Consider the following 23,385-nt stretch of genomic DNA (forward strand, 5'->3'; position numbering starts at 1 on the left):
ATGCTTTGGTGCAGATGTGGTGTCCTGCTGGCTCTCTGCATCTGTCCTCTAGCCTGCCTTGCAGTGTCTCCCTGTCCTACTGGGTGCTGCTGCCCAGGATTTCTGGTTCTGTGTGAGTCACTAGGCCTGAGGTCACTCCCTCGCTCGGTTCCTCTTAGTACCTCAGCTCTATCTGTGGCCAGAAACCAGCTCTGTAATGTGGACCACCAGCTCTGGCCCTTCTCCGGCCTCCAGGAGCTCAGCCTCAGTCACAATCTGCTAGCCCGCTTCCCTCGTGGCCTGCCTCCCAGCCTGGAGTCCCTGCAGCTGCAAGAAAACCGCATTACTTACATCACCTCAGGTGTCCTGAGGCAGCTGGGAAACCTCACTCACCTGGACTTAGAGGACAACCGTATTCGTGCCATCCAGCCCGGGGCACTTCAGGGTCTCCACAAGCTGCAGGTCCTGACGCTGAAGGGGAACAGGCTTACCAGTCTCCCCATGAGTCTTCCACCATCACTGACCCACTTAGATCTTTCAGAAAACTGCATTTCTGCCTTGGACCTGCGCTCACTGTCTGCCCTGGTCAACCTGCAGGTCCTGAAGATCAACAGCAACTGCCTGCGGTCAGTCCCAGAGAGCGCCTTTGACAGCCTGCCACGTCTCAGATCTGTGGACCTCACCAACAACCTGTGGGTGTGCGAGTGTGACATTCTGTATCTGTACCGCTGGCTGCTGAGCGGTAGGCTTAAGATGGCCACAGACATTGTGTGCACAGAGCCTGATCATCTCGCCCACCGTCTGCTTCTGAATCTCTCTGTCGTGGCCATCTGTCCTCGTGTCCTGAAGCCAAATGACAGGACACACGAACGTGACCTCAGCTTTGCACAGGCGAGGATACTAACAGTGCAGCCAGCAGAGAAAATATCAAAACTAGCCACTAATGGACTGCTTTCCAAAGCTCCAAACAGTAATCAAGACTCTTCCAAGACGCGTGTCTTGCACTACTCTTTAGAGACTCTTACCTATGAGGAGTGTTTATCCCTAAATAACAGCCCCTTCCAATTAAAGACTACTACTTCTCTCCCTGAGGAGGAACAGAGGTGCAGAGACAACATTACAGCTCGATACCCTCAGAGTAACATAACCCCTGCTGAGGGGACACAGTTCTTGCTATCCACACATAGAGATGCACTCGTGCCCACTCTCGTCCCACAGCCATTCACTCAGCAGGCCTCTGCAGCGATAGTCTCTCTGCTCGTTGTGCTGTGTGTGTTAGTGGCTCTCGTAATGCTGGCAGTGCTGCTCGTGCTGAAAAAGGTGCTCGTGCGTCAGCAGAGGGTGGCTCCTGCTGATTCAGGATCAGCAGGATGACATTTACACACACACAGACACTGAAGTCTTTTAATCTGTTTATTCACAGTAAGCAAAGCACCTCATACAAATTTTCTGAACTTTTTTTTGTATGTAAACTTTAACTGTTGACATTCTCATACCAAGTCTTTCATCTGGGACCTACATTGTCTCACAAGTGAGCCAGAAAGAGCCTCAAAGCCAAAAAAATAAAAATACAAACCCACATCCCTGCTTCATTAAGAATGTCTTTAATGCTCTGTGTATTAAAGTGTTAAGCTTCACCATGAACCCATTGTTAATTAAGCGATTCTGATTGTGTGATAAAAGCAAAGAATCCATAAACGCTATTAACACTTGAACAATATGTGACCCTTGGCTTAAACTCAAGAGACTGATCCCACACCTGTGGAGAATTCCCCAACGGATGCAAGATCCGGTGTGATGTGATTACAGCGACCCGTCTGCACTGCTCTGGCACTAGGAGAGGCACAATATCCAACAATAGCATAAATCTATTAATATAGTCAGTGAATAAAACATTAATTGCTGGCATTAACATGTTCCTCCTTGTCCTGTTGCTTTAGCCGGTAGTCTGACAGTGCTGCTTTTATGGCATCTTCTGCAAGCACTGAAAAAAACAGAAGATTTTAGAGACACTATGAGCATAATTTGGAAAACAAAAAGCATTCAGTTCATGATAACTGGGTGATTTGATTTCATATAATCATTATGTAGGTGTGATTAATACAGTCATTCATTCAATCTTCCATAGAGACGGGTTACACCATGAAGAGGTTGCCAATCTGTTGCATGGCTAAGACACCATCATCAGTTAACCTATAGATGTGGTCAGAAGTTTACACTTATCGTGGGGAGGACTGACATAGTATTAGGGGACTTTTAATGATTTCTTTGAACTATTCTTCTGAATTTATAATGGACTTTCTCTGATTCACAAACAGGGTTAAAAGTATACACACGGGGTCTGGTAACTGTGTTTTTGTCAAAGTCTGGAAGAAGACCCAAACTGTCACCCTTAGATGAGAGGGAATTGGTTAAGCCTGCTATGAACTCATCAAGCCATTAAAGATGTATCCTGTACAATCATTCCACCCCGGAAATACAACAGTTCAAAGAAACCATTAAAAGCCCCAAATTACCATGAGATTCATGCCAATGATGAGTGAATGTAAACATCTGACCACAACTGTAACGTGTGTTTGGACTGTGGAAGGAAACCAGAGTACCCAGAGAGAGCCCATACTGTTGATAGATATATTTATTGCACATGTAACACCTGATCTGAAAGTATAAATGTATGTGCTTTCAAACAGAGAAAGAGAAAGAATTTGTTTGGGGGGGGGGGGGGGGGGGGGGAATGGTGTGCATGGTCCTGAAGCTATTTTGGACACTTAACAACACATTTTGATCTTAAGTGGGCTGGACCAGGGAAACTCCCTTTTTTTGTTGTAAAGCTGTTTAACTACATATTTAATCCCTGAGATAGCTTAATGTAAGAAAAAAAAACCCAGTTTGAATCATATTTCTCAGGTTTTCTACACGATTAGGAAATGCTGCCATATTGAATTAAAGAAATCGGTCAGCATGACCCTTTGTGCTTAAATGGTAAGAAATTACTGTCTCTTTTTATTAACTGACCTAAAATACTTTGGTTTAGTATGAATGGCCACAGTGGAGATCCTTCTATTAGGAAAAGCTACAAAACTTGAAATGAAAATACAATTCACATTTTCCAAAGTCTTCCAGTGGGCCGGTCTGAGGTTTTTGCTGGGTCGATTCTGCCCCCCAGACTTTATATTTGATATATGATATATATTCTGACACCCATGTCTTAAGAGGTGTTAATAACGACTGTGAACTTACTTGAGCAGTGAAGCTTGACTGGAGGAAGGCAGAGTTCTTTGGCAATGTCTGTGTTTTTGATCTTCAGAGCATCGTCAACCTGCAGGGTAAAAGCAGATTCATGAGATCCTTTACAATAAAGCGGAGAAAACAGCACTTTTAGGGTCCATTTTTTGGTTGCCTGTACTTTGTTTGGTATTTTAACATACCGACTTCCCCTTCACCCACTCTGTCGCTAGAGAACTGGAAGCAATGGCCGATCCGCAGCCAAATGTTTTGAACTTTGCATCGACGATCTTTCCATTTTCATCCACTTGGATCTGCAAACAGCACAGAGTCAAACATCGGAATTTCAAAGACATGACAATACATTGGTTTCTGCTGCTGGCTTCCAGCTTACCTGAAGTTTCATAACATCGCCGCATGCCGGTGCACCCACCAATCCAGTCCCCACATTTTTGGAGTTTTTGTCCAGGGAGCCCACGTTTCTCGGGTTTTCATAGTGGTCCACAACCTTAGGGAGAGGTCACACTTATCAGAAAATATATATATCTCTGATCTGTTGGTGGAGCAGCTGACAGACAGGGCAGTGTTACCAGTGACAACAACAAAAAATGTCAGCTAACTCTATCTAAGTAAGGTGACGTCAGAGGGTTTGGACGCATTTTCACTCGGTTACCTTTTTGTGGTACAAGCAGGCAGCGCTCAGCTCCGGTTTGAAAATCCTCCTGCTGAAAAACAGCAGCAAGGACGAGGAGCTTCGTAGGCAGACGTTCGCCATGTTTCCAGCACCAACTGCGAACGGAAATCAACGAGTGAACACGAGGAAGCACGAACGGCTTGTGTTGACAAACAAATAAGAGAAGAAGGTTTTACACAACCAGAGAGCGCCTACTAGCGGCCACGGGCGGGGTTAGACGGTGACCCGTGTTGACGGGCTCCGCCTCTCGTCGTCCTGCTGGCTGCTAGCAGGCTGTTACCAGGCAGATAGCCTTTCCAACATGGCAGCGTCAAGCAACGCAGAGCAAACGCAGTTGCAAGATATGGAGGAGGAAGATGCAGGGATGGAGGAGAGGGAGATGGAATCGGACGAAGAAGAGGAGGAAGGCATGGGAGTGGAAAATTCAGACGAAGACGAGGAGGACGATTCGTCGGAGGACGAGAAAGAAAATGAAGCCGAGATCCAGCGACTTGAGGAGCAGGTAATTAGCCAGCGTTAGCCGAGAGGCTAATGAGAATGAATGGGTGGTAAACACGGGCAGCCACAATCGGGCTGGCAGCATTAAAGCTGTGAACTCCTCCGTCATGACATGGTAGAGTAAAGGCAGAAAATATACGTGGCGTTGGTAGCTCTCGTTAACCAAAACATCTAAATATACAACCACGTCATTTATATAGCTGTCGTGATTAGCTGCCTTGCTAATGTGCGAGGCTAATAGTTCGCGTGCCTCGTATTCACACGCGCCTTTTTTTGTTGCAGTCTCAGTCTCGCAATCAACATCATTTAAAAACAGTGTGTTAGAAAGAAAGTACAGTACAAACAAAAACAGTACACGCTGTGCTAACTTTAATGGGCGTCACGTGATCAGTGGGTTTGACCCCTTCGCATAACATTGAATCTGCTGTAGTCTTAAGTACGGAGAGTGCTTCTGCAGCGTCGCTGGTGTTGCGCTGAGTTGACTGTGTGGTAGGTGTAGCTCTCCTGCAACCTACAAATACACTCAAATATAGATCCAACTGCATGACTGTATACGAGTCCCTCTGCGAGCATCAGTGTGTGGTACTGCTGACTGTAGTGTGCTATATACAGAGATATGTTTTAAATATTCAGTCTCACTGATGTAGCACAAAAGTCCAACAGATCAAACTACAACCCACGAAACTACCTGAGTTTTCAACCAACAACTCAACAAAATATAAACACATGCTCTCATGAAGGATTGGGTTTAGTTTTTTAGTTTGTAGTCTTGCAGCTGTTAATAATAAAGAACAACAAAAACAATGCTATTACTCTTTAAAGAGAACTCTCATAGTTCATTAGATGAATTATAAGTGAACTGTATTTTCTTTTGTGGCGGTAATAAATTAGAGGTAAACACATAAAAGAAAGCATGGATTATTTAGGATACACTGTGTGCAGGGTGCAGGGATTTTTCTGCATGTAACAGATTTGTATTTTCACCAAAGAGATCTTGGCCTGCCAACAAGCTTCATAAAATATTTTTAAATTCATAGAGATATGTTAAATAAGGTGACACACTTTTCCTACATGCAAACCAATTGTAGCTGTTTTATGTGTTCACCTAAGAATCAAAAGATCCCTGGTGCGATCCTGGGAGAGGTTGCGTCATGAAGGGTAAAAATTCGGCCAAATCAAATATGCGGAGCTACCTGCTGTGGCGACCTCTTGTGAATGCAAGAACAGCTTAAAGTAGATTTTACATGCCAACCGATTATGATTTTGTGCCTACAAAACCCCTGAAGTGCATTGTCACATATCTCATTTCTTCTTCATCTTTGTGTAACTCCTCAGCTGTCCATCAACGCTTTCGACTACAACTGCCATGTGGATCTTATCAAGCTGCTCAAGCAAGAGGGGGAACTTTTCCGCCTGCGAAAGGCGAGGCAGAAGATGAGTGAGCTTTTCCCTCTCACTGAAGGTCGGTGCACGGCTAACATGCTTCTGGGGTTGGAGGAATAAGCGGCTCTGCATTATTTACAACTGAAACCTTGTTTTGTTTAATCCCCCAGAGATCTGGCTGGATTGGCTCAAGGATGAAATCCGTCTGACTGAGGAGGAGCCAAACCGAGAGAAAGTATATGAGCTGTTTGAGAGAGCTGTTAAAGACTATATCTGTGAGTGCGCAACACCATCGCCACCACCTTCCGGCCTGATGATTAGTAATTACACAATCCTAACATTTAACTTCACACACACAGGCCCCGATATCTGGCTTGAGTACGCACAGTACTCGATCGGCGGTATGGGCTCACCAGGCGGAATCGACAGGGTGAGATCCATCTTTGAGAGGGCGGTGACAGCAGTGGGGCTTCACATGACCAAGGGACAGATGGTGTGGGAGGCGTACAGAGAGTTTGAGAACGCCATCCTGTCCACAGTGCAGGTTTGTGCGCCCGTCACTAGGACAGAGTTCATCATTCACACATAAGCTATATTTGTGTTTTTGTATTGATTGTGTACATATGCCATATTGTTTCAACCATTGTCTTAGAAATCAAAAGCTAGTGAAAATAATTTCATTTCCATGTTAATGATGTCAAATATAACACTTCTTCAGTTCAGATTGCTGACTTGAATTCTTTCCATGTTTAACCAAATGGCTTGTGCTTTAACACCGATGTTCTCTGCTGGCTTTCCTCTCAGCCTCCCCCTGGCAGGATTCCCAGCCGTGAGGAACAAGAGATGCTGAAGACCCAGCTCGAGCGAATCCATACACTGTTTCGCCGACAGTTGGCCATTCCCTTAATGGGTAAGCATGACGTGTCTTCTGGCCAGACTGGTTGCTGTAAAATGAGACAGATTCCTGTTGCGAGAGCCATATGTCCAAAATTACCCAGTTTAAAGAAAATGATGACGCTGGCTTTTAGGATAAAATTAACGTGTCAGAGTGACGAGTGCACTCCTCATTAGTTTACTGGAGAGGTAACCGGATGGTTTGGTATCGTGTTGTTTTTCTCTGAATGGAGAGCCGTGCCGTTTCTGAAACATTTGAATCTCTAAATTTAAATGAAGCAACAGATAAAGTAGAACATAAACTGAAAAATGACTATCGACGGTGTGATGTAAATGTAAAATCTGTGATAACTCTCTGCTCTCTGCTCTGCTGCTTTGTAGACATGGAAGGCACCTACGCAGAATATGAGGAGTGGTCCGAACATGGCGTCCCTGAGACGGTTATGCATCAGTACAAGAAAGCTGTGCAGCAGATGGAGAAGTGCAAACCGTTTGAGGAGGGACTGGTAATGCACTTTGCTAAATATGATGCCCATTCGTTCTCTGTAATGTTTTTAAATGATGTTGATCGTTTTTGTGAACGCTGCTGTTGTTTTGCTGCAGATGGTAGCAGAAACTCCCAAGTTAGCAGAATATCAGGCCTACATCGACTTTGAACTAAAGGAGGGCGACCCAGCACGGATCCAGATAACCTTTGAGCGTGCTCTGTCAGAGAACTGCCTGGTGCCAGACATGTGGGCCAAATACACCACATACCTCGTGAGTTGTTGGTCACACACATACACACACACACACCCCGTCTAATGTATAAAACCTTGCTGTTCATCTCGTTCTTTTTTCAGACTGTTTTAACCATTTTTAACTCTTTTTCTTTCTGTGATCGTCAGGATCGTCAGCTGAAGTTCAAAGACTTGGTTCTCTCCACTCATGAACGTGCAGTCAGGAACTGCCCCTGGACCATGGGACTGTGGAAGAGCTACCTGCTTGCTCTGGAGAGGCACGGAGCCGACCATCAGACCGTGTCAGGTAAGAACACGAGCACAGCTCGAAGCTGTTCGCACAAGAGCGCCCGCTGCTTTCAATATTGAAACTATTTGAACTCCTTTTTTTTCTTCATAACAAATACGACTGAAAAAGATTGATATGATTTTTCAGTGGAATTTAATTTGCGTTCATTCTGAATGGATGTGCATTGGTTTTAGAGACAAACTGATAATTGTTCTCATTATAAGTGATTATTTTGTTTATTTCATTTATTATAAAAAGAATTTACAAGTATTTGTGGAAGCAATTACTAACACAGGATGAATATTAACTTAGTAATAATGAAACCACAAAACAGAATAAAACAAACTATGTTCGAGTTTAAAAAGATTGAGCTGTATGACTAATGAAATGTGGAAAAATGTAACCTTTCTTAACCTTGCTTGACTTCCAAGTATGTAAGAGTTTAAAAAAATGATTGGATGGACTTGGCTCCATCATTATAAGATCACGTAGGCCTGCACATTTTTGTGTTTATTTTTTCTTGGAAGTTGCTAAGGGAGACCAGTCCTCATCACATTTATATTAAATGTGATGACAAAAAGGGAGAATTAGTCCATAATATGGCCGGCTCCCTGAAAAGTACAGCATATTTACAATGTGAGATGGGGAAATATTTTTTTTAACTTGCATTATAGTTATTTCTTTGTTTTCTGAAAAAAACCTGACTACCCTAATCTGATTTATTATGACTTTTATGGTTAATGTCTACCACTGTAGCCCATAAAGAGTCATAAAACAGGCAATAGATGAAACCAAACACATCCTGAATTTTACCTTGATATTAAATCATTAGCATTATAAAAGATAATGAAAGATGTGTGCTTGTCTTTCATTCATTTTAAAACCACCTCGAATTTATTGAAAATACTAACGACCATATGGAGAAATGTTGTCGTCTGATGTGTGTTATGTATTATTCTCTTTTGTCTTCCACGCAGACGTCTTTGAGAAGGCACTAAATGCAGGCTTCATTCAGGCTACCGATTACGTGGAAATTTGGCAGGCGTACCTCGACTACTTGAGGAGACGCGTGGATTTCAGTAAAGGTGAGAGCGGTTTTGTGTCATGAACATTTTGTATGTCAGAAAAAAACAAAACACAACTCAAATAATTTATTTGATGATGTGTTACCTTGTGTTTTCTTTTTTTTGCAGAGTCAAGCAAAGAGTTAGAGGAGTTACGAGCAGCCTTCTCTCGATCTCTGGACTACATGAAACACGATGTCGAAGAGCGTAAGCAGACGGCACCGACATCTATTTTTGCTGTCTTCTTGTCCTGGTTTAGTTTTCACATTATTCACCTTCCTTTGTCACTATAGGGTTTGGTGAAAGTGGCGATCCTTCTTGTATCATCATGCAGATCTGGGCACGGATAGAGGTAAGCGGTGTTACTATGACAACCGTTTTCAGGAGCGTGCAGTGTGTAGTAGTGTTGTTGAATTGTGGCGAGTAAATCAGTTAGCACAGTAGAATGAGCCAGGTCAAATCATGTAACAAAAGAAGTAAGCTTCTTTATTTAAATTAGGTCTTAAATAAAGAATTAATATAGCTCCACAGTTTCCTAAAGACATGTTTGAGTCACAGTAGAATCACTTGTAAAAATCACCTTTACCCTCTTTGTAAATGATGGAGGTGGAGATAAAGATGTATTTCCTTTTCCTTGTCAGGCGCTTCACTGCAAGAACATGCAGAAGGCCAGAGAACTGTGGGACAGCATCATGACAAAAGGAAACGCCAAGTATGCCAACATGTGGCTCGAGTACTACAACCTGGAAAGGTTTGTGAGTCTGTGACTTTGTCTTTGTCTCTTCTTCATTTACTTCTAAGTAGTGCATTATACAATATATACACCCTACATTGTTGTGCAAAGGTCTCAAGCCCACCACTCATTTCTTTATATATTGCTACCAAGGAGACAGACTTTCTTGTAGTCATTTGTAAAGCAGTCTCCGGGTTTCCTGAAGGTCTTTCAAAGACTCTCTTTGGACATTAGTGATGTGTCGGTCGCGAATGAAACGGCTCTTAGAGCCGACTCTTTGAAGTGAATGACGCGAGCCGGCTCCTTATTGGGAGTCGTGGGGTTTTTTTCCTTCTCTCACTTTATTACATTTTATGTGGAGTGAATAAATAAAAGTATATTTACGGTGGCCCCTCGAGACAAAGCACGTACAAACTCCAAAACATCTACAAAACACAACAGAATTGCTCCAGGATGCTTGGGCGCAGTGTTGAGCTTTTGTTACCTAGTGGCTACACAAGCCAGCAAGTACCAACGACCGTATTTGGTGTGTGGTAGTAACAGGTAAATTACCTTTTTTTTTTTTTTTTAATTATTTGAATATATATGAGTGCTTGTGTATAAATACACAAACAATACACATATGCTTTCAATTGTGTAATTTAAGTGATCTAAGTTGCTCTGTTTTGGAAGTTCAGTTAAAGCTAGAAATGTGTTTTGTAGTTTGGACGTGCTTTGTCTCTAGGGGCCACTGTATATATTTATATATAAATATATATAAATAAAACCACAGGGTTTTTTTTAAACACTAGTAATTCCTTTTGCGCATAATTTTATATTATTGTTAATAATAAATTAATTAAAGCAACAAAACGACCTGAAGAGCCGGTTCAGAGCCGAAAGAGCCGGTTCTCTAAAAAGAGCCGGAAATCCCATCACTATTGGACATTGGCTGCTTTCTCGCTCATTTTCAGTCCAGAACATTTAGCTGACCATATTCAGAAGAATGTCTTTTTGTTGTTGAAGCATTATTTCAATCTATGAAAAGAACCAAATATAACACAATTTGAAAGTTACAAAGTAAGAATTTTGCACAGACAAACAAGGTGATTTCCAACAAGCTAGAACTTGGCATATCTCAACACGTGTGCCCTTAAAAAAACAATGAAACTGGACAAGTGGATGACAACAGAAAAAGTTTCGGGCTTAAAAAAAACTATGCAGAGCAGATGAACAGTATCTGAAAGTCACGTCACGAAGACGTAGGAACGAATGCAGCAAAGACCTGAGAGATCTGGCTCATCTACTGTTTACTGAAGCCTTATCCGAAATGGTCTCAGTGGATGTGAGGCTGTCAAGTTGTTTTATTGTTTTATTAAATTGCTGCGCCTATTTCTCAATTTCTGAGCAAAATATTAAGAAGGTGGCTCAAGACTTTTGGACAATACTGTAAAATAAATAAATGCATTCACGGGTTTGTCTTTTCTTGAATGGAAAGCAGTGAATTTACCGGCAGTTTGTCCAAATGTATTTGACTGCACATTGTTTCACAGTCAACATGTTGACTGCACACTCACAGTACACACATGCAGTACATGTCAGTGTAATTGGAATTTTCAGTGTGCGAGTTAAACGGGACATGCCTGACTGGGAAAAACTTTCTAACTAAAAAAATGGGTGTGCTTGATGGTTTTTGCTTTTTTTTAATCTTCAGGTCATACGGGGACTCGATTCACTGTCGAAAAGCTCTCCACAGAGCAGTTCAGTGCACCTCAGACTACCCGGAGCATGTATGTGAAGTCCTGCTCACCTTTGAGAGAGTGGAAGGTGAGCCTCAAACTAAAAATTATTATAAATTAATTATAAATCATTAATTTTAAGAAAAGGGAGAATTTGACACAGTGTGGCTTTATACTACACGTTCCCACCTACAGGTTCTCTGGAGGACTGGGACTTCGCCGTGCAGAAGACAGAGACCCGGCTGAACAGGATTAATGAACAGCGAGCGAAGGTAGGAGCTCTTGTCAGCAGTACTGCACCGGCCAGGTGCATCGTTTGGCTGCCTTTGGCTAATGTTACCATGTTCTGACCATCTGTTAGGCAGCTGAGAAAGAAGCCAACCTGGCTCGGCAAGAGGACGAGAGAGCTGAGCAGCGGCGGAAAGCCAAGGTAGAAAAGAAGGCTCAGAAGAAGGTCCAGAAGGGAACACGAGCTGGGGAGAAGAGGAAAGCAGAACAGGACGATTATCAAGATGAATGGAATGAGGACGCAGGTGAAATAGACTCCTTAGCTGATGGACTAATTATTTTTTTTTAGTCAAAACTAAGTGTGATTCTAACTTTTTGTTTCTCTGTGACATAACAAGGTCCTAAAAGGCACAGAGGAAACGCTGACCAACCCACAGATGAGTACATGGAGACAGAGACTGGACTCTTTGGAAAGGCCACGCCCCCTGGATATAAGCCTGCTCCGCCTGCTACTAAAAAAGCCCCACAAGGAGCAGCAGCAGCAGCTCCATCTGCCCACAGGCAGAACGAAGACAACCCGGAGCTTCGAAATGACAACAGCAGCGTGTTCGTCAGCAATCTGGCGTACACCCTTGAGGAGCCAGAGGCGAAACTCAGGACGCTGTTTGAGACCTGTGGTCCAATCAAGCAGATTCGCCCGATCTTTACTGGTAAAGGAAGCTTCAGAGGCTACGGTTATATACAGTTTGAATCCCCAGTGTCAGTTCCTGAAGCCCTGAAGCTGGACCGACGGGACGTGGAGGGCAGGCCCGTGTTTGTGTCACCCTGTGTCGACAAAAACAAAAATCCTGACTTTAAGGTAAGCGTGGCTCAGTTCCTGCATTTGTGTTGAACTTAGACGCCTCATCAAATATTGTGAAGCACTATTCATCAATTCAATTAGTTTTTCATCCCGCTTGGCTAACATGATTGGAGCATGCAGTGCAAAGTGATATCTTCACGCTTATGTCCTTGTAGGTGTTTAAATACAACACGATGATGGAGAAACACAAAATTTTCATCTCTGGACTGCCGTTCTCGTGCACTAAGGAGCAGCTGGCGGAAATCTGCAAAAATCACGGCACCGTCAAAGAAGTTCGTTTGGTCACGTATCGCTCAGGAAAACCCAAGGTGAGGAATAAATAGCACAGCGGTGAGATGATCGAGCTAGTGATCGCTGCCTTCGACCCACACGCAGGGCGAAGTTGTTGGTTTGTTAACCCTCTTATGTTGTGTGGCTCTGCAGGGTCTGGCATATGTTGAGTTTGCAGATGAAACCCAGGCCTCTCAGGCAGTGCTGAAAATGGACGGCATAGAAGTGGAGGGCAACAAAATCTCTGTTGCTATAAGCAACCCTCCTCGCAGAAACACGATAGATAAGCCTGGGTCGAGCAGGCCCACGGGAGACGTGATGCCTCGCCAGGTGTACGGAGCGTAAGTTTCCCAAAATGTTTCTCCCACAAAAAGTTTGCATTTGCTCTTCCCTGATTCCCAGATCTATATTGGTAATAAAGACAGGAAACAAATTCAACTGTTTTCCTTTTTTTTTCCAGGAGAGGGAAAGGACGCACCCAGCTCTCCATGCTCCCTCGTTCGCTACACCGACAATCCGCGCCCGCCGGCAAAGTGGAGAACGGGAGCGCTGCGGACGGAGAGCCAGCCAGCGCAGCAGGAAATGCAGCCGGAGAGCCGAAGCAGTTGTCAAATTCAGACTTTGCCAAGATGCTCCTCAACATGTGAGAAGACAGGCAAGAGCGTGACGACCGCCTTCACACTGAAAGCCATCTTGTGTCCTTACAAATGGATGTCCTTGATTAATTTTTTTTTCTTTTTTGTAACCGGTTACCTGATGTCCCTTTAATCCCGGTCATGCTCTCACCATCCGTTCTGCGAGGTTGCCTTAAATCCCCATCACGAGCCCTTTTCAAAGAGCGTTTCGGATTGTTTTTGGTGGGTGTGTTTTGAAGATGGCAGCCAGGATGTTTTATTAAAAGTGTATCATATTTGTGTGTAAATATACTGTATCTAAAATTGTTGCAAAGTTTCCTCTTTTTGTTTTTCTCTTTTGTTGTTGTTGTTGTTGTGCACTGTAAGGGATTTTAACAGAAGCATATGGGAGAGTATTTTTTTAAATATTCAAAACAGCCAAACTTGTGAATGTTGTTTTAAATAGGTATATGCAAAAGTTTGGACGTGGTGTAATATAGTCTGTGTGTGTACATAATGTTGGATGTGCTAGTGATGACAAGACACTCTCCAGATGTTTTTAAGGAGCCGAAATAGTTTTATTTCTTGACCTTCTAGTACAGCTGACTCATTATTTTTTATGTAACATCATCACTGAGTCACCGTCAACTACTAATGTCCAGTATTATTATGCTATAGAGACCTCTAAAGCTACCGTCAACAAAAAAACATGACCTTTTAGGACAGTGTGAAAGCTGCTGTCCTGCACAAATCTGTTTTAAGTAACCCTGCTTATATTTTTATTTGTTTCCATGCCTGGCCCGTCTGTTCAGGTGGAGAACGTCAGTCACGTTTAAAGAGGAACGAAGGGTACCTGCCTGAAATTGAAGAGGGTGCACATAAGCAGGAAGCTGGCAATTCTGAAGTGCTTTGATGGCAGGAAACACCTGGCTTCGCGAGCCTGTAGTCTTATCACTCAGAAAGAAGAAAGGTTTTGTCCTTCAAGACAGTTTTCAGTCATTAGTTTTGTCTACATTGGCAAATTTTTAATTGGCTTTCAGATTATTTGATGTTAACCCTTAGCGAAAATTACCACAGCAGATTATTTAGTAAAAAAGAGCCACTTGCAGCACTAACACTTAATATTGAAAGAAGACACCCATTAGTCTAGGGTTGTAAAAAAAAAAGAAAAAAAAGTGTGAATATAAACTCGAGCTGTTTTTATAAGCGCGGTTTGGTTTTCTTTAGAGTCGACGTCACTCTCTGGAAAAACAAAAGAGGATGGTCAGAATCTATGCAGTTCCCATTTCAGTAATCCCATGTTTCAGGGGGTCGATCAGCTGTCCACTTGTCTTGTTTTACACATTAATAAAATTCTGTTTGTGTACATGATACTCAGTAAACATGTTTTTTTTTTTTTTTTTAAAAAAAAGGTCAGCATAGTTTGTGATGAATCTAAAGTTTTCAAAACATGTAATACAAGCTGTATGTATTGCTCTCACCGCAGTGGCCTAATTTAAAAAAAAAAAGTTGAAGTTGTAGAAGTCACCTTCTGTTTTATGTCTATACTAAAAAGGTTGTATTATGTGCATTGCCGTTTGTATAATTTCTATAGTCAGTGTTTTACATTTGGAATAGAGGTAAATAATAAAAGGCTATTTTTTGTTTGTTTAATCTCAGTATTTATTTTTGTGCTTTTTCACTTTCATTCTTTGAAATCATGTCATGTTTCTTTTCCCTCCCTTCTTTTCTGGTCTGAAACTTGTTTTAATAAAGTCATACAAATCATGCCCGACTTTGCTCATTATAAACCACTTTTATTTTAAAATAAATAAGAAAAGACAGGAAAGTGCATTACAGTGTCTGGAGACATCTTTATGTCAAAGAACTAAATGTTCACCGTGCACATCCGCAGTTGAAATTGAAGATTCAAGTCCGACAGAAATCTTGTTTCCTCGTAATATGATGGAGAATTAAAACACCTAAACTCTCCCACAACACGACTTTTCATTGTGTAGGAAAATTAGGGTGTGGTAAAGCAAACCTGACACGACAAAAAGCAAATTTCAGTTCACCTTCCTGAAGCAGGCTGATGAATTCAGCAAGCACAGAATCCAAACTGTGAGGGGGGAATGATGGGTATGATGTGGACAAAGGAATTCACATTTTATGATGGAGCTCTGAAATGAAATGACATCTATGTTTGCATGCCAGTGTTGCCATGCTCCTGTATCCCTACCCTATGGTCAATTGTGGAATGGGATGGTCTGCTTGCAGTCGAAACAGGTCTGGTCCTGGCCTGCTCCCGGCAGCCCTACGGCGTGCTCCGTAGTAGAAATCAACAACGTGTCCAAAGTTATTTCTGTACATTTGGCTATAAAGCGGATGAAGGGCCGCACATCACCCTCGTTGGCTGTGTCCAGAGCGGCGTAGTATTCAGCCCGTTGTTCCTTGCGGATAGTAATTGGTGGGTATCTCGCTTGCATGAGCACGAGGTTCATGAGCAGCCGTGACGTACGTCCGTTGCCGTCAACAAATGGGTGTATATACACCAGTTTATAGTGGGCGAGTGCAGCGTATTCCACGGGGTGAAGCTGCAGCGCCTCGTCGGAGTTGAGCCACTGAACGAGCTCCTGCATGTGTCTCTGCAGGTCCCGAGGGTGAGGAGGGATGTGGTGGCCCACAAACACCTGATTGGTGCGCAGCCTCCCTCCCTCCACGGGGTCTACGTAGCCGAGCACCCGCCGGTGGATCTCCAGGATGTCGTTGACGGTGATGGCTCCTGATCTGGACAACAGCGTCGTGTTGATGTACTTCATGGCTGCATCCACCCCGATCGCCTCGTTCTGCTCCTGCAGGCTCTTTCCGGGGACGGCGTAACGCGTCTCAATGATATGACGAATCTCTGACAGCGTGAGCGTGCTGCCTTCGATGGCCACGGTGTGGTAGATGTGGTGGTAGTAGGTCTCCTCCATCACTCGGCGGAATGCAGAGTTCCCTTTAGGAATGGACATAAGCTGGCGCACTTTACTGTCGATGATGCTGAAGTAACGCTGATCAATCTCTTCCACCAGGGGAAGGGTCCGGTCTCGGCTAACCAGAGCTCTCTCGTTGCACGGTGAGATGGCCAGGGCCTTGGTGTACAGGTGATCTGCCTGGACGACATCCTTCTCCTCCTCTAAAATGGTCCCCAGCTCCGTAAGGGCATCCACGAAGTCTGGGTTCATGCTAAGTGCATGCACCAGCAGCTTGTGAGCCTTCTCCCTCTTCCCAAGTTTCTTCATCTCCTGAGCCAACTGCAGTGCAGCTTTGGCCTCCAGCTCCATCTCTGCAATCACGACATGATTGACAGGGTGAGCAGTGAAGATGCAGTAAAACAGCAGGTCATGTCATGACAAAATATGAATAAATAAATAAATTAATTAATTTAAAAAAAACGTTATTAGACTTGGATGAACTAGAATTTTCAACAAAATCAGAAATCATTCAGGGAACTAATATTCAACTTAAAACACTGAAGCCGTAAATTTGTTATTTTTACATTTAGTTGATGTGCTTCCTTTTTTCCCTTAACAGTTCGCTGGTCTTCACAGTTAGAAAACAGTGTGAAAATACATACAATTTGCTGAGGATTTGGAGAATTACAAGCTGACCTCTTCACAATGCCGTCATTCAGAAACCCCCAACATACAGGAAAAACCAATACGATCAGAGCTTGAAAGCGATAAAGGGAACGCAGTTTTCTCTATAAATTTGTTAAATTAAGCCCTAGATGAGTTCACACGGGCCTTCTTTCTCGACATATGGTTAATATTGTTCTGCATATGACACTAAGCTGACCTCCACAGTCAGTAAATAACGTGAGTGTACCTTTGGTCGGCTTGGGCCTCTGAGGCAGCAGATCAAGAGCAGTGAAGGGGACGGTGAGACTGGTGGACTGCACAGCTGGATGCTGCTGTGGACTTCCCCACAGCTGGCAGCGGAGCAGAGCGATGCCTCTCAGGGAGGCACAGCACTGATCCTCCACCCCAACCATGGGCATCAGGAGCGCCACGAGTGAGCCGAGGGCGATGCAAAGCAGCGGGCCCCATCCTCCTAGGACACGGGCGCTGTAGTAACTCCACACCTTCACAGCAGCCATGAGGACCCCTGGTTAAATCCTCCATCTTCTGGTGTAATGCCCCCCATCTATTTTCACTCCAGCATGGAGACCCGAAAGGCGGCGAACAGGAGGAAAACGAGCAGCATGGCAGCTGCCGCGAGAGATCAACTAAGCGAGACAACTTTTAACGCCCGTAAGTTAGGAAGCAAGCTACCTTTAGCTACAAACGGAGGCTCTAAACCTTAAGCTAACTTAACGACCAAACGGCGGCTGGCTTTTTGTCAGAGTCGGAACAGCTGTACACATAATACACACATCACCAACTTCCTTAGGCTCAACGTTTGAACATCCTCGAATATCATTGGTCCGAAGTGTATTGAAGGGCAGAGCCGATTGGGTGAAAATACAGCAATACAACTCTCGTTTCGTAGCCGTCCCTGATTGGCTGAGTCATGGAAACCTTTTCCCCGAGTTTTACCTTTCAGGGAGAAGAGCGACATTATGTAATCAGTAGGTATCTAATGTAATCTAATTTATTTTTTAGTTATGGGGTCTTTTAAACATGAAAAAGAAGAAACAAATCCTATTTAAAGCCCCTCTATTGCCAAAGATTAAGGCTGTAGAGAAATCTTGAAACACAACTGGGTAATTATTTTGTAGTTATTTGAAAGCATTATATCAATTAGCGTTCATTTCTGTTTTCAGTGGGATCTCAAGCTACATGTTTAGAATCTCCACACAAATTAGATATTTAAAAATTCACAAAAGTTTATTTCTTTGCTGCAAAATAAGGGTTTAAAACGGTATATACTTCGACCATCGTTGTGGATCTCTCCCTTAATATTTTAGTGCCATCATGCTCTCTTATACAATCTCCTTTGCTTTGACCTGTAATCGAAGAAAAAAAAAAAACAACTCACTTCCATCCTTATCGGTGCCTCGTCCTCTCTTCAGAAGACCCAGAATCTATTAATATGTAAAAAAAATTTTTTACATTTTAAAAGCCAATGAAAGTGAAAGACTCACCTAATGCAGACCAAATCTACCTACAGGTTCAAACAGAGTAATTTCACAGATCATGTTTGCAGGATCTGGGTGGGCACAGCATTTTTCCACATTTAGAAAAATCATTTTTTTTTTAAGTAAGTAAGTTTAAGTATTTCACTGTCAAACTCTGAATATAGCTCATTCTGTTCAAATATGAAACCTTTTTTTTTTTTAAATTTCAGGTTATATTCATTCATGCAATTTTGCAGTGTTTGAGACTGAAGCCTTTATCAGGAGACATAAACACAACACAAGATCATTTTGATTTGACAAGTCAGGGTAAACAACATACAGTCCTGTGAAAAAGGAAGTTGTCAAAGCACTCTGTAACCATCATCATCATGGTGCATTCCTGTGAAACACTAAATACTCCCTATAATTTATGGGGTTGTAGAACCACTGTTAGCAGCAACAACCAATGTAATCATTTTCTGTATGACTTCATCAGTCTCTCACTTTGTTGTGGGTGAAATTTGTCTCATTCAATTTGTCTCATCCCACAGTGCTGCTTCAGTTCATTGAGGTTTGTGGTATTCGTTTATACACAGCTCTCTTAACCACCTAGTCTGGGCCATTGCAACATCTTGATTATTATTTTTTTCAGCCATTCTCTTGTATATTTGCTGCTGTGCCTGGGATCATTGTCCTGTTGCGTGATTTAGTATAAGCCAAGCTTTAGCTGTTTGACTGATGGCCTCACATCTTACTTTGGCTTCAAGGTATCCAGGTGCTGTGGCTGCAAAACAAACCCAAATCATCACCTCTCTACATAGCGAAACATCTCCTCTTTGGTCTCGTCTGTCTAAAGGACATTTGGGATGAATTTGCTTGGATGTTCCTGGGAAGATCATAGCCTCATGTTAACACACACCTAAATGCTCCAGAGCAATAAAACTGCCCCCCCCCCCCCCCCCCCCCAAAAAAAAAAAAAAACAATTCTCCTCTCCAAATTTGTAATGCCTACATATGTACCCACTTCATCAGGTCTTCTCATAATAAGCAGGCATATCAAGCAAAATGCAATCACCATGAGGAGATGTAAATCTAGTTTTCTCTGGTAATTACACTGTTTCTTTTTAGTCTAGCACCTGGATTTGCCCGTTTCAATCCCAAACCCGACTGCCAGCTCTTGCACTGCTTCTGGTCATAACAGGAAGCTACTTTCAATTCCTCCACCTGTGACCATAAACTGGGAGTAACTGGTTCTAGGAAATAAATAGACCAATATTTAAAAGACACACTTCACCTCCATTTGCCCTTCTTCTTCCAGCAGAATGTAAACTCCCTAACAAACAGATGAGGGCAGCATTGCTTTTTATGCAAACAACTCGGTCTCTGTCCAGCATATCCTCTGAAGACTGCAGCAGCGCTCTTGGCCTCAAAATCACTATGATCAGGATTCAAAGCCATTACTACCAAGTCTTTGAATATAACAAAAAAGGAACCCATGCTCGTATAAACCAAGAGTAACATCCTCATCCTCAGCTTCTTTCTCTAGTGACATTTTAGTAATCCTTCTCATCTGTTTATCTCTTTGTCCTTCACATCACTGCCATTCTATTAGGCTTTATATATGTCTTTTAAAGCTTAATGTGCATCCTCTGTTTATAGTAAAATGGCTTTTATAGAGATTACCACCTGCTGTGGACAGCTTGAGGTGCTGAGGATATATTTCTGGCTGCACGCCAACGCCAACACTATTAGGCATATCTTCAGCAGATGGCCATGGCGGGCTATCAGCTCTAAATAGCTGGTATTCACGCACAGCCTGTAACTCTGCAGCAACACACTCTCACCACAGGTATCTCAGGGGAGGTTATGAATTAGCAACCATTCTAAGGTCCGTCTGAAATCTGAGGTTTTGATTTGGTGCACTCTTTTCTGCAGCTGCACACTAACATCATTTCCCACCACAGAGCCTTTGTTGTTCTGACCCACAGCAATTTCGCCTTGGAGGATAATGGAGCTTGCTTGAGCTGCATTATTTCTTTACCTGTGTTATTCATGCAGACTTCTCAATGCAAATAGGAGGGTATAGTGGTAAAGGGTGTATTTATGTCGCCATGTCTTCTCTGAGAGTCTCACTGGAGAAAAGAGAGGAAGAAAGATAGAAAACTTGGGAAAATATTTAATCAGTATTCTCCCAGTGATGAGCTGTGATTGGTGCAAATACACCTGCTGGGGCACCTTTTTGTTTTTAAACTTAACTTTAACTGCACCAAATGTATTTTTGGTATTTGGCTCAAAAGAACCTGCCATCGATAATATGTGAAGTATGGCTGTGGAGACGCACACAAGGTCCCTCCGAGCACTTTTCACTCATGGTCAAATAGTGCATCGTGGCCAAAATCTAAGGTACTAAAGCACAATCATCACTAGAGCCAAAATCACAGCCTGCCTCAATCAGCCTTGGCAGCAATCAGTGAGGGTTAAGTGAAGCAGCTTCTGTAGTTATCTGACTTCAAAGTGAGCTTCTCAGAAGCACCACGCTGCTGAGGGTTCAGCTACTTTGTCTGTGGCTGCAGTTACCAGCTGCTTATTTCATATTCAGTTACTTCAGAACTGCATATTGGTTTAACAGACATCGATGCAGTGATGTAACTGGTGACACCTTGTGGTTTGTCAACTCCCTTTTTTGAGACCTAGATGGTGTTTTGGCCATCGCCTTTTTGGTTTTGAGGAATGAGACCTTACAAGCGAAGGGCGGGCCTCACTGAGAAAAAGGCACCCTGATATCTTCCTGTGTTTTTATATTTCATTGTTAGATTATTTAAGTATTGTCTTTGAAAGAAACATGCTACAGCGTAGAATAGAATAGTTATTATTTTTATCTTCTGTCCCTGTTAATGGACATCAGGTCCTGTTTTATTACAGAATAAAGTGATGTTATGGATATTGTTTCTTTTTTCTGTGAATTTCTGGACATTTTTTAATTTTATTTTTATGAACATTAAAACATTTAGATGAAGAGAACACTCTCCATTCTCCACATCTAACACTCAACTAAACCTGGGTTGTTAGGTAATGGATGTATGACAGAGGGTGGAAGACAGGATTTTTCTCAGCACGGTGCAAGTGGAGTAATACTTAGAGGGCCAGACAGTGGAGCAGGAAGGTGAAAGCCTAGAGGAGGACATTTCCAGCTTTTAAGAAGCCTAAGCTTGAAGAAAATGATGTCACCTAAGTGCATTATGGGTAAGCAGCATAGTGTAAACCAGGGTAATGAAGTGTTGGGATTTTGATTACTCAGCAGCCTGTGAAGGAAATCATCCGTCCATGGTGTCAGCAGAATGATGTGGCATGTTGCACTGTGCTTATGAGAGGACTCACCATCCAGAAGGGCTTGTTCCTTAAAGAATCTGTCCTGACTTATTGAATCGGCTATAACCTGGAACAACTAAATTTGCACCATAGGTTATCTGAGTCATGCCGCGAACACTGATGTGCTGAAGGATGTTTTCTAAAACCTGGTTGCTTATTTCCTGTTTGATGTAATCAGAGGAGCAGCTGTCTCTGTGGTTTGTTGCCAGTGTTGTCCTGTTTTCATGTTTCATGCAAAAAAAGAAAACCCCAACATCATTTAAATGTAATTGATAAAGACAGCAGATAATCCACTTTTATTTTATATTATTAATTATAGAAATCAACAGAATAAAAGAAGAAATTACATTTTAAACTGAAGTGTGTTTTTGTGCGTGTGTGTGAATTCAAGTGAAAAGGCTCCTTCTTCCCTTTCTAGAAATTGTATTACCTAAAAACTTCAGAGCCCTGCATTAAAAAAAAGAAATCTTATAACATGCCACCTCAAAAGCTGGTATATCCTCCTTTGTGCTTTCATCTTCCTGCTCTAATGTCTGTTCTTCCTCCACCACATCTGACAGCCACCGACTCTCCTTCCACAATTTTGAGTAAAATCCCTGCTATCTCATTGTGCCCTGTGCTTGCTCAAGTATGGACACGGATTGAAACTGTAAGGTAGTAAACCCTGCTGTCCACTACAAAGGAAAGCGAATGAAAGTTTTGTTTAGCTACAGAACCATAATATCTGCAAAAAATAATCCTCATCATTTCGAAAAGAAAGTCCCTGTGCTCTGTTAGCCCAACTCACATAAATGTGGCAGCAATAGAAAAAGAAGGTGCAAGATGTCCTCTTGAGAGTACAACAGGACTTTTTCATGTTTGTGGCTGTAATGTGACAAAATGTGGGAAAGTTCAAGGGGGCCGAATACTTTTGCAAGCCACCGTATATTGGTTAATCCAACGAGCACTGTCAAACAAATCCTTTTTATGCAAACAGAAACTACGAATTTCAGTCAATCACAATCACTAAAGAGTAAGATATATTGTCAAACCTTCAGCACCACTTATTAAGATGAGTGACTGTTTGCATATATTTGAGCCTTTCTGTTTTGACCCTGTGTGCTTTAGAAAAAGTCCAAAATAAATTCAAACTTGTTCTCCCAGTTCTTTTTTTAAAAAAGGCATTAAAGATGTCTGCTGTACAGTCATATATAAACTGGAAAAAACACAGTTCCAAAACTTAAAATCCAAAATGATCATGACATTCATGCCCACGACGAATAGCAGCTTGTGACTGTCATCGTAGCTACGTCCTTATCTGGCCTTGCTTTGTCTTCAGTTTTCATTCTAAATCTGACAATAATTTACAAATTGAAGAAATTACTGGTTTATTAAATAAACCATGAGACGAGCATGTGAGGTCACAAGATCATAACTAATGCATTCATTTAGGGTATAAATAAAAATAAATGGGTCATTTTCCCAGAGATTTCTTCTATTATCAAATAAGTCGCCTCCTATTGGCCATTCAAAGAAATTACCTTCCTTTTCCAGACCTGAAGACTTTCCGCAGCTTTCATATATATATATTCTGTGATGACAGTAGACCTCTGCTTCTCTCTGTGGATTGAAATTAATAAGACATTAGCTCTGGAATAATTCCATTGGATAACACAATTCGTTTCCGAATGGTTTGTGAAATGAGCTGTATCTGGTTGTTCTCATTTATCTCTGGAGCCACTCTTGGCACTTGCTTTACTGTCACATCTACAAGTTGGTCTGTCTGT

General features: G+C 42.4%; 4 protein-coding genes across 4 annotated transcripts; 2 read left to right on the plus strand and 2 right to left on the minus strand.

Annotated features, from left to right (window-relative positions):
• Positions 1-1,353, plus strand: si:ch211-191d15.2 (uncharacterized). Its single transcript, XM_035904911.2, has one exon. The coding sequence runs from the start codon at positions 1-3 to the stop codon at positions 1,351-1,353; it is 1,353 nt and encodes a 450-aa protein (XP_035760804.2).
• A 28-nt stretch (positions 1,354-1,381) lies between these two features.
• iscua (iron-sulfur cluster assembly enzyme a) lies at positions 1,382-4,036 on the minus strand. Its single transcript, XM_006784260.3, has 5 exons — positions 3,878-4,036; positions 3,599-3,712; positions 3,408-3,518; positions 3,220-3,298; positions 1,382-1,963 (listed from the first exon to the last, which is right to left on the minus strand). The coding sequence occupies exons 1-5, from the start codon at positions 3,977-3,979 to the stop codon at positions 1,875-1,877; spliced, it is 495 nt and encodes a 164-aa protein (XP_006784323.2). The 5' UTR covers positions 3,980-4,036; the 3' UTR covers positions 1,382-1,874.
• sart3 (spliceosome associated factor 3, U4/U6 recycling protein) lies at positions 3,966-14,564 on the plus strand. Its single transcript, XM_006784259.3, has 19 exons — positions 3,966-4,400; positions 5,732-5,858; positions 5,950-6,054; positions 6,139-6,323; positions 6,584-6,689; positions 7,055-7,179; positions 7,277-7,432; positions 7,561-7,699; positions 8,659-8,766; positions 8,875-8,952; positions 9,039-9,097; positions 9,387-9,496; positions 11,172-11,284; positions 11,392-11,468; positions 11,558-11,729; positions 11,823-12,283; positions 12,442-12,594; positions 12,710-12,897; positions 13,017-14,564. The coding sequence occupies exons 1-19, from the start codon at positions 4,200-4,202 to the stop codon at positions 13,201-13,203; spliced, it is 2,850 nt and encodes a 949-aa protein (XP_006784322.2). The 5' UTR covers positions 3,966-4,199; the 3' UTR covers positions 13,204-14,564.
• Positions 14,565-14,781: 217 nt separating this feature from the next.
• ficd (FIC domain protein adenylyltransferase) lies at positions 14,782-17,606 on the minus strand. Its single transcript, XM_006784261.3, has 2 exons — positions 17,020-17,606; positions 14,782-16,477 (listed from the first exon to the last, which is right to left on the minus strand). The coding sequence occupies exons 1-2, from the start codon at positions 17,288-17,290 to the stop codon at positions 15,396-15,398; spliced, it is 1,353 nt and encodes a 450-aa protein (XP_006784324.2). The 5' UTR covers positions 17,291-17,606; the 3' UTR covers positions 14,782-15,395.
• Positions 17,607-23,385: the final 5,779 nt, after the last annotated feature.

This window comes from Neolamprologus brichardi, chromosome 12 (assembly GCF_056152115.1).
Source record: "Neolamprologus brichardi isolate AB-2024 chromosome 12, ASM5615211v1, whole genome shotgun sequence".
NCBI lineage: Eukaryota > Metazoa > Chordata > Actinopteri > Cichliformes > Cichlidae > Neolamprologus > Neolamprologus brichardi.

Bases quoted from the DNA above. Each gene is read 5' to 3' on its own strand.
- ficd (XM_006784261.3), bottom strand. From the start codon at position 17,290: ATGGCTGCTGTGAAGGTGTGGAGTTACTACAGCGCCCGTGTCCTAGGA. The intron at 16,478-17,019 runs GTACACTCACGT...TCGTGATTGCAG, and splicing joins GAGGCCCAAGCCGACCAAAG to AGATGGAGCTGGAGGCCAAA.
- si:ch211-191d15.2 (XM_035904911.2), top strand. From the start codon at position 1: ATGCTTTGGTGCAGATGTGGTGTCCTGCTGGCTCTCTGCATCTGTCCT.
- sart3 (XM_006784259.3), top strand. From the start codon at position 4,200: ATGGCAGCGTCAAGCAACGCAGAGCAAACGCAGTTGCAAGATATGGAG. The intron at 6,324-6,583 runs GTTTGTGCGCCC...CTTTCCTCTCAG, and splicing joins CCATCCTGTCCACAGTGCAG to CCTCCCCCTGGCAGGATTCC. The intron at 7,180-7,276 runs GTAATGCACTTT...GTTTTGCTGCAG, and splicing joins AACCGTTTGAGGAGGGACTG to ATGGTAGCAGAAACTCCCAA.
- iscua (XM_006784260.3), bottom strand. From the start codon at position 3,979: ATGGCGAACGTCTGCCTACGAAGCTCCTCGTCCTTGCTGCTGTTTTTC. The intron at 3,713-3,877 runs GTAACCGAGTGA...CCTCTCCCTAAG, and splicing joins CCTGCTTGTACCACAAAAAG to GTTGTGGACCACTATGAAAA. The intron at 3,519-3,598 runs GTAAGCTGGAAG...TGCTGTTTGCAG, and splicing joins GCGATGTTATGAAACTTCAG to ATCCAAGTGGATGAAAATGG.